Here is a 10848-nt window from a genome sequence, read left to right as displayed (position 1 = left end):
TGTAATAATTATTGTGGAAAAAAGATAAAATTTGTATTTATTTCTAAAATCTATTTTCATTAAATTTCTCCCTGGCATCGAAATTATTGATGAATTTAATTAATTATTTTTCTCAAACTTTTCCCTAGAGGTCACATAGAGTCGAACCCACTCAGAGACTATATGTAACATCCTCGATTTAAAATATACAAATAATTACATCAATTTATATGATTAATAATCAACACGCAACTATTCAACTATTTAACATAGAATTTTTTAAAAACACGAGTAGAAACGACTTACCTGGGTCAACGATATTCCTTCCTCATGTTTTTGGAGTTGAATACTCCTTGAATTCTGCTAACCGCAATAAATATTTTGGGGATAACTCTCCACCCAACCGTAGGCTTAGCTGCACATAATCTTTGTACAGTGGGTCACAACCAAGCCCTCAATCAACGTACTATCAAGGAATTCTTTGTCCCACAACACTTCTCCCGAGAAAATGGATGGAGGAATGGATGACTCTCATCCTCTTCATCATCCATTAAATGGACCAAAAAATGGAAAAAAAAAAAATCTGCATGCACATATATATTTTCCTTCAAAAAAATAGTGGATTACTTATCTTAAACCGTAGTCGATTAGCCCATCCCAAAAATTATTCCATAAAAAAAAAAATTTGTGAATGGTCTTTTCCACTTTCCATGTATTCTATAAGCCTTTTGATGACCCACCATGGGAAAACCAATATCGTAACAAGGAATCTGATGAGAATAAAAAAAATTTCCAGTGGTGAAATGAACTTGTCGGCAAGCCCGATAAATGGCACCGGGAAATTCTTCGTAAAATGGAGACATGATGTAATTTTTGTGCCAAAGGTTAAATAGGAGACACTGGCATGATCGAAAGTGGATAGTGAAAACTCCAAGAAATTGACACTCTGTCAAACTGTTGGACTGGGAAAAGGTTCATGCGGGTTACAAAGCCTCTCTCGCAGAGACCGGGTTGCGAATGACTGAGCGAGAGGTAGAGTATCGAGAAAATTTTGTTTTCCTCCATGAAATAGATCTCTGATGTATATAACAAATGACAAGGTCATGATCAAGAACTGTTAAACCTAATTGTTTCTTGATTTAACCCTAACTTTTTCTTGATTTAACTATAACATTTCAACAAATAAATGAATCATTAATCAAGTTAGAATAAAAATATTCTAATAAATGGTAAATGTTATATTGATATTTTAGGGATGTTACATACTCCCCCCTTAAAGAGAACATCGTTCTCGTGTCTATTATTAACTTCTACTCATGAAATAATAATATAAGCAACCTAAAAGGATTCTCCTTCAAAACAACATGCCAACTTTTATTCCTTTATTTTAAGTTTTATTTAATTTAATATTTCTCTTAATTTAACTCTTTCTTATTTTATTCCTTCTTACTTTTTGTTAACTTCACTTATTCTTACTATTTTTATAATTTACTTTTATATTTATTTATTTAGAACTCCTAATTTATTTTCTTTTGTTTATTTATTTATTTATTTATTAATATTATTATATTCTCTTCATTATTTATTATTATTATTTTCTTTATTATTTACTATTTACCATTGTTATCTTATCTTTATTGTTTATTATTTATTTACTTATATTTTAATATTATATTTTTATTTATTTATTTATTTATTATGATTATTATTATTATTAGGAGGTATTACAAGCAATATGATTCAAGTTGAGCCTCATACCTTTGAAGAAGTTGTGAAAGAACAACTCTGGAAAGATGTTATGGCCGAAGAATACAAGTCAACTATAAAGAACGACGCATTGAATGTTGTGTTGAGACCAAAAGGGAAATCAGTGGTGACTTCAAAATGGCTCTACAAAATCAAACACGCGGCTTATGGAAACATCAAAAAATACAAGGCAAGGTTCGTAGTCCATGGATTCTCTCAAAAAGAGGGAGAAGATTACGTGATATATTTTCTCTTATGGCTTGATATACAACCATCCATTCGATAGTTTCCCTTGTTTCCAGTCAGGGATGGAATTTTCATCAAATGGATGTGAAGTTTGTGTTCTTACATGGTTTGCTTCAAGAAGAAGTGTACGTTGAATAGCCTCCAGGATTTGAATTTCATGACAAGAAGACCCATATATGTCGATTGAAGAAAGATCTCTATGGTTTGAAGCAAGATCCTCGCTCTTGGTATGCTCGCATCGACAGTTACTTGATGAAGTTGGGATTTACAAGAAGCAGTGTTGATCCAAACTTATATTTCAAAACGATCCAAGGTATGCCTCTCATTTTGGTATAATATGTTGATGACTTATTTTTGACAGGTGTAGACCCTCTCATTCTTGAATGTAAGAGGCAGTTTGCTTCCAAATTCAATATGAAAGACCTTGGTTTTATGCACTATTTCCTAGGACTAGAAGTATTGCAAAAGTCAGACAAGATTTTCCTCTCACGAGGAAAATATGTTGTAAAATTGTTGGAAAGATTTGGCATGGTTGAGTGCAAGTTCTTGCCTATACCTATGAAACCCTTTTGAGTATAGATAATTGGTTGGTGCTTTGGTGTTTCTTATGATCACTTGCCCCAATATATGCTTAACACTTTGAGCCAGTTTATGACCGAGCCTCACCATGTACATTGGGTCGCTGCCAAGCATGTATTGAGATATCTACATGGAGCTATTAACCTTAGATTGAGATATATCGTTGGCAATGTTAGACTACATGGATATACAGATGCAAACTGGGTTGGAAGTGTTTTCGATGGAAAGATTACTACTAGATGTTGTTTTAGTCTCAAATCCGCCATGATATCGTGGATGAGCGGGAAGCAGAAATTTGTAGCCCTTAGCATTGTTGAGGTTGAGTATATTGCAGCCAGCCTAGCAAGTTGTGAAGCAGTTTGGTTAAGGAAGCTCTTTGGAGAGCTATTTGAGCAAGTTCTAGACACTACAGTCATCTATTGCAACAAGAAGAGTGGGATTCGTTTGTTAGAGAATCATTTGTTCCACGGCAAGTCCAAGCATATAGAGATCAGATATCATTACATTCGAGACATGGTGCATGGAGGAGTTGCGAGACTCCACATTTCGACAGATGAGCAGATAATCGATATCCTCACCAAGGCTTTGCCGAAAGGGAAGTTCTTAGTCTTCAGAGAGCAGCTTGGACTGGTTGAGATGATCTTTCAAATAAGGGTTTGGGTTGATCAATAACATTGAGCAGTGTTCTTCCCTCCTAGTTGAGCTTCCAGAGTGAGGAATGGAGTTATAGGGCTCCCGGGGATGAGAGACCTCTAATCGATATGATGTTGATACATGGGATCTCCCCTAGTCAGAGTATGCCCCTGTTAGCGTTATGCTCACTCTGTGGGATAACATCTCCCATCTGGCCAATGGGTTGAGGGACTTGGGATAGAGTGTGATTGCTACCCCTTGCAATAGGTGGATCTCTCCCAAGTTGGTGGATGCAAGTGTTCTACCATCTAACTCTTTAGGGTTAAAATGGATGATCAAGGACAATAGGGTAGAGTGTGATCCTTACCTCCAGTAAGTTGATCTCACCTATTGTCAGGGACTTTGGGATAGAGTGTGATCCCTATGCATTGGGGTAGGTTGGTCTCACCCATTGTCTTTGGTTCTAGGTGGTAGCCATGGCTCCCCAACGATGATGATGATGATGATGATTCTGGGTGGTAGCAAAGTCTCAGTGATGGTGGTAGAGACACGATGGTAGTTGGAGCTCCCTTGTAGCAATGCTTCTTCTTTAGATTTGAGAATGTTCAACATGAGATGAGCAAAGATACGCAGAGATGAGAAGGGATGTACATGACATAATGACGAGAAACATATGATTATCGCATGATTCAGTTGGTATTTCTCCCAAGTTGAGAAGGAGTGTTAATTTGGTAGCTCAATGACAAATTCCAACCATTGCATTGAATTCCTCTTTTAGAGAGGACCAAAATTGACTTTTGAAGCACTCAATTCAGATAAGGAACAGTGGATTTTTTAGGTCAAGCCCACGAATACAAAATTGTCAAAGTCAGCCTTGGGTTAAATGACACATCTCAAGGATAAGATGGCACCCCTTAAGTTGCATATAAATACAAGTTGAGTCCTCCTCATCTGGCACCTCATCAACTCACAACATATCCTCTCTCTCCTCATTTTATTGGTTCGTATGACTCATAATTGTAGGGAATCTTTCACATGTGAAGGGCAAGTGTCACTTTCAAGTTAGCCGGATTTTAGGGTTGTTTCAAGGAATTGACCAGCATTAACCAAGGGTGTTTTGACCATTTTTAACTTCAATTTCTCTTGGAGAATTTCTATTTGGGCAAGACAAGTTTTTGGGCACACAAACAGAGGAAATCTGAGCAGTTTGACTAGTGTTGACTTCAAGGCTGACCACAGGGAAAAGTACAAACTTTGACTGAGTTTCACTGGTTGTTTTGAGATTGTTTTAGGCTGACTTAGACCAACATTCTAGGCCGCATTTATTGGTGCCTTGACTGAGCTCTTTTGGAACGCTGATAGTTGACTTTGTAGACTAGTTAGGGTTAACTTTGTTGTTGTTGACTTTGGTTGACATGGCTAGATCTAAGTTGACTTTTGTTAACTCTCTCTCATGTCTCTATTTTGTATAGATTCTTGGTATATTGGACACTGGATATTGGTTTTGGATTGACTCTTGGATGTTGTACTCTCTTTGTTGAACATTTGAAGACAATCTAATATAAGAAGAATTGCAAAGGGTTTTCCCCTTTGTGGGTTTTTTCCCCGGTCATTGACCAAATATTGTGTCTCTTGTCTCTTGGTTGTCGTTCATTGTACATTTGAATAATTGTTCTATCTACTATTGCTCTATTGTGATTGGTTAAATTGAAAAAGTGGAAATTGTTAAATTGAATGCCATTGGATATTGTTGAAATAATAATTGCAACATAGAACAATTGATGAAAAATTAACAGGGATTAAGTTGGTTATTTGTGTTGTTCTCCACTCCCCCCCTACCACTCCGCCCACCTCTCCCACTCCACCCACCTCCCCATCAACATGTTGGATCTCTCTCATGAATTTTCCGTCATATTCAAACTTACCAAACTTGTTAAATCCTCAAAGAATGAGAGCATCTCCACAATGCAAATTTAAGCCCAAATGCAGTGCCTTGATCATGCTTAGCAATTCAAAACTTTTTTATTAAAGAAGTTAGTATTGTAAATACTTCAACTAGTGCAATTCAAGTTTGAGATCCAACTAGACTAACAAACTTGTTCTAATATAATCAAGCATCTATAAACACATGCATTCCAATAACCCTCTAACCCTTTTAAAAAAGATCATCCAGATTCATTATATCTCAAGACTAATCCCCTCAAATTCTAAAGCCCACAAATTACAAACGCAGCTTACCAGAAATTAACATTTCGGTGACATTCACTTGTGTGTCGCCACCTTGCATGACCTACTTAATTTGCTAAATTGTACTCCATCCACGAGCATGGGTAATTGTAAGCTTAATTCCAGTTACTCATGTTGGATTGGTTAGTCCATTAGGTTTCCTTGATTTGAAAAAAGAGTCTTCCCCTTGGAGGCCAATGCAAAGACGAAAATGTGTTAAAATTGCAGTAATATATTCATCTGAATTGCATGCAAGTCTGAAGGACGTTGACATGATGAATGATGGAAACATGATTTCAGTGTCACGAAAAAAACAATAGACAATATATTAAAGCCACTAAGACAACTAAACAATACTCATGTATTAAAGCAACTCAAATATTGTTAGGCTAAGGCATTTGGGATCGGATCACTACAAGATCTAGTGCTTACTCTTTTTAAGATTGACAAGATGACTATCAGAGAAGACACCCGTATGTGAAACTGATGCAAATGCCTAAAATGTCCTAAGAATCAACAAAACTTCATCATGTTGTATGTTTAAGCAGTTGGTTTCTCAGTCACATTGTTTCCCATCAAAATTAGATTGTACATTGCTTTAATAGGTAGAAGTCCAAGTTGCTAAAAACTTTGTTTTGGCAGAAAAGTTGAAGTTGTTATGCAGATTGGTTTGTATGAACATATTTTTTTTATCAAGACCAAGGTCACTACCTGAATTTTGAATTCTTAAGATGTTTAATTGTCAAAATATTTTTTCAGTTGTTTAGAGTCTATATCTAAAAATAAGAACTATGATCACTATGTAGTTCGTGAAAATAATATTTATTGAAATTAAATATTTCCTATAAAATGGAGTTTAAGCAAACCTAACTATAAAAGATCCTCTTAAACACCCTAGAGTAAATATCAATCTTAAATCCTACTCAAATCAAACAAATCTTTATCCATATTTACACTCTAAATTTCTAGGATCTTTCCTTTTTTTCAAAAACACTTGCACCAAACTCTTTTTTTTTTTTTTCAGACAGAAAAAATCATCATAGATTTATATTAAGATAATATAAAGATCTGCATTACATTGTTTCGGGACAGTGAGAGCTGCCCATAACCAACACAACGTATGGAACGGATTTGACCGTTTCAGGGAAAACAGAGACAAAAAAGCTACACATGTATTCAAAAGTTTAGTTACTACACCTTCTGAGAACAGGAATTAAAACACAATAAGTCACATTTCTATGGTGCTGAAGATCAATGAACTGGCTTTCTAAGCAATAGAAAGGAGTCACATTCCCTTGATACTGAAATCCTGAATAAGAAAGGAAGATCCATCATGGATAACTGTCAATGACCACAATCCCGGCTTCATAACAAGACCCTCCTTGGAGAGAGAGTCAGCCTGGACATTCCTGGAACGAGGAATATGCTGGAAAGACATCTGGTTCATGGTGTTTCGAAAAAACATGATTCTGCTTAGCCAACCGAGGAGATGTGGACTGCTAATGTGGCCATTCCCATTAACATGATCAATCAACGATTTTGAGTCACCATAAATTGAAATTCCTTGGATGCCTAAAAAGTCAAAAAAAGCAAGCAGCCCAGAAAGGGCCCGGGCCTCAGCCATAGTGTTAGAACCATGCGCTCCATGCCAGGATAGAGAATATTGAAGGTTGTCGTCCATTACGATGTAAACTCCACAACCGCAGCTGTTGTATCGTTCAGCTCCATCAAAGAAAGCCGCAGGTACCTGGAAAGAAGAGGCTTCCGGCACTTTCTTACAGTCTTTTTTTGTCTGAATATCGTCCTGATTGAACGAGTAAATGGAGTAAACAAGACAATCACTACGAGACACCAATCATGTCAGAAAAAATGGTGCACTTATTCTAGTATTACTCCTATCAAACTTGGTACAACAATATTTTGATCCCTTCTAGCTTTGTTCCAACAAAAGCATTAGTCAAATCTATTTGGACGCAACAAATAAATTAGCAGAAACACAGTAAATTAGTGGAAACACGACTGTCATCCTATACAATAGAGATATAACCATTTTGTTAAATTCAATGATATTTTAAATCCAATAATAACAATGAAGAAGCTTGCATTACAGCGGTTTGATTATATTAGGAAGGCTCAAAATTCAAGCTGGGCATTTCATTTTTTTGGTGGATAAATATCCAGGTTTAAAAATATATACAAATAAAATCCATACTATTGTGTAGTTAATTTTTATCACTAAATTTTTTTACAAAATCAGCAGCTTTAGCTTTAACTTACCTTCAGGTTACAAATATCAAATTTATGTGAATAGACTTAATGGGTTAAAAATCCTTTTAAATTTATTGCTGTCTGCTAGGTTCATATTGACATCTCGAAATAACATTTTGTAGCTTAACCATGTACATAAACAAGCATGACATGTATTGGACAATGTCTTCTAAAAGCATGCATACTAATCATACTGTTTCTATTTAAGAATGATGAGTTAATGATGTCAGTGGAAATTCCTTGAATAAAGGTAAGGATAAAAGAGATGAGCATATTTATATGCATGTGATCGGTGAGGATAATCCACTTGAAACTCATAAAATGTGCGAGGTACAATGTCTCTGTAAGCCTACGAATCTTATGACCACAAGACTTGATGACTTCATAAGGAGAAATGACTCCACCTTTCAAGGCTGTAACATCCAAGTCCCTCATCTGTGCAGGCTTAAGTTTCTGCAAATGAGTTGACCATATATTTAATGTAGCCTTGTCCCAAGAAAACGGGTATGATACATTAATGAGATCACACAGCGAAAGAGATGGAACCAACTTCTAGCTTCCACTCTCGACTGTGTAAAGTAAAAGGCTGATCAGATTAAAACAGTATTCAATGATTTAAGTATACAAGCATGAAGAAATTAGCCTTCTAGCATTCTCTTGCGAGCCAGATAGCGTTCCTTTGCTGCAGCCAATGCTTCTTGGCTTCGTTTGTGGTCATGGAGAGTAACGTTGACAGACTCACTTGAAGTTTCAGTTTTAATCCCAATGTTCGCAGTGATTGCTCTCTTTTCACTTGGTAAACCACTATCAGGTGATCTAGGTTCTTGTACATTGTCCTTTTGCTGTAACAGACTGGATTTGTCAATATCATCCTCACTTATTTTTTGTTTGACTTGAGCTCTAGATTCCTCCATTATGCCCCTTGTAGACTCAGGTGACTTTTCCAAGTGAAGTTCTGAAGGCTGGGCCTTTATTTCTGATTCAACATGCTGCCGAGAAGGCATAACTGTAACTTCTGTTTTATGAGAATTTGCCCCAAATGCAACATTCTTTTTTAGCAGGTTACGGTAAAAATCACTCATATCACTTTTCTTGGTAACCTGCACACGGGATCATATAAGACAGTAAACTGATCAATGTTGAGATAATTCATCTTCACATTTAGATATAAAACTCAATGTGTTCTAAATTTTATTGAATTTGGAAAATATGATTTATGGTTGTAAGATTGGGCAAGCAGAACTTTCTGAACTTTTGGTACCAACCAGAAAAGAAAGGAAATACGAAACACAATTGTGTTCATTGACCTGAAAATGTATGTTTGGTTTAAAGAACTGTCATTTTCTATCTTTTTTCCCATGAAAGAACTCTATTTCACCAGAGCCATGACTACTTGTGATGTTTCATATATGCAACAAAAAGACAATTTTTGGTACACGCAAAAAAATGAACTAGCACTTTCATGATTCCCAGATTAACAATTGAGATTCAGACATGCAAAGGAAATATCACAGTGACTGCTATAAGAACTAAGAAGCAACCTTAAAAAACATGTAGGCACCATAAGCTGAGCAACTTGAACAAACCCAATATTTGCACAGATGAGAAACCAGAACAAGTGTCTATTATTCTTGTAGTTACTCATGGATGTAGTTACAAAGGTTACCTCAACCTACACTGTGGAGGAGTGCCACAACCCTGCAGGAGTTAGTTAATTGTTGTATGCAGCCATCCTCTTTGAACAAGGCCCATTGGATAGTAGTATATATATTTAATATAAAGATGTCCACCTCATAAGGTCCACTAGGTAGTTGGTACCCATTAGTGACACAACCACAAATAGTTAGGGTTTTTACTATTGAAAAAATAGGAAATTATGGAATGTGTCTTGTGTTATGTAGGTGGAGCTCTATTCGGTGAAAGGTCACCCCACTTTAAGAGGCAAGTGAACATTGTTTCCTTCTTCAGATGATCTTAATACATGGGTATCAAGACAAAATGGTGCAATTATGTTCTTTGCATAATTGGTTATGTTTCAATTAAAGGATTAAGGAACACTACAAGTAGTATCAAAGCTCTTGCCTAAGCAAACACACCTCCAAATTTTAGTAGAAATTTTTCTTAGGCAAGACACATGTTTTGATGTCTTTAAAATTTAAATAACACAATGACTTGTCATTTAATGGATAAAATTGTTGTTGGGAAATAACACACACAGGAAATACAAGTAGAATCACTCTGTTGGAAACCCTTGTCCTATTGGTACCCCTTAGATTAGTATCACATTAGACAACACCTGTATACAGAATCTCACTACTACATACCTTTGAGTATATTGAAAGTCCCCTAGGTAAACCTAAAACCAACTCTAGATCAACAAATTGGCCATCTTGTTGCTATAGTACACTAAGATAAGCACTCAGGGAGGTCACTCTCTAAAACATGGGTAGTCGGATCATATGGCTAAAGGCATGATTGAGCCTCTTTAATGCCCTGAGATATTAGACTGTAGAACATGGGTAGTCGGATCATATGGCTAAGGGCATGATTGAGCCTCTTTAATGCCCTGAGATATTGGACTGTGCACTATTGTTGACCCAAGTATATTAGAGCATTATAGCATCTAACACTCCTTTATCTCTAGGGCTCACAAAGCCCTAGCTTCTACAACAACAGCCAGAAAAATTCCATCATCTTTGCATCTAGGAAGTTATTTGGAAATTCTATCACGCAATAATAATCAGTTGGGAGTAATACTCCCATAGGAGCACTCAGATTTTAAAAAATTAAAATAAAATAGATGAGTTTTGCAGACATCATTGCAAGAGACCTATCTCAAAAGATTCCCGATGTCATGTTGATCACTTGGATCTCTGTATCAAGTAACCATTTTTTGTGTGGACCCAACAATATAGTGATTCAAAATAAGCTAAGCTGAATCCTTTCAAGCCATTGACAATGCTGCAGAGCAGTAACACCATCACACTGCATTGTCGTAGAACAGAAAATAGCATGGTCGTACATCTGCACAAATGCACACCAAACAGTCACACGGAAGGCCATACAGCAAGTTGCAAAAGGCAGATTTGCAGATCAGGGCTTTTCCAAGAAAACAGAGGGTTGTACAACAATATGGGTGCCCAATAACTTTTTCTATAATTGTTGTAGCTT

At 36.2% G+C, this 10848-nt stretch overlaps 1 protein-coding gene across 1 annotated transcript; it reads right to left on the bottom strand.

The window, feature by feature from the left end:
• Positions 1 to 8165: 8165 nt before the first annotated feature.
• On the bottom strand, positions 8166 to 9064 carry LOC149236977 (uncharacterized). The gene is made up of 2 exons (XM_089369096.1): positions 9056 to 9064; positions 8166 to 8777 (listed from the first exon to the last, which is right to left on the bottom strand). Exons 1-2 carry the CDS (start codon positions 9062 to 9064, stop codon positions 8316 to 8318), a joined length of 471 nt encoding a protein of 156 aa, XP_089225222.1. The 3' UTR covers positions 8166 to 8315.
• Between the last annotated feature and the right edge of the window lie 1784 nt (positions 9065 to 10848).

This window comes from Pinus tabuliformis, chromosome 8 (assembly GCF_031772625.1).
Source record: "Pinus tabuliformis cultivar Carrire ecotype Pingquan chromosome 8, CPIR1, whole genome shotgun sequence".
NCBI classification, from domain to species: domain Eukaryota; kingdom Viridiplantae; phylum Streptophyta; class Pinopsida; order Pinales; family Pinaceae; genus Pinus; species Pinus tabuliformis.
Note: the sequence above shows the minus strand (reverse complement) of the source record. Positions and strands in the feature narration are given on the sequence as shown.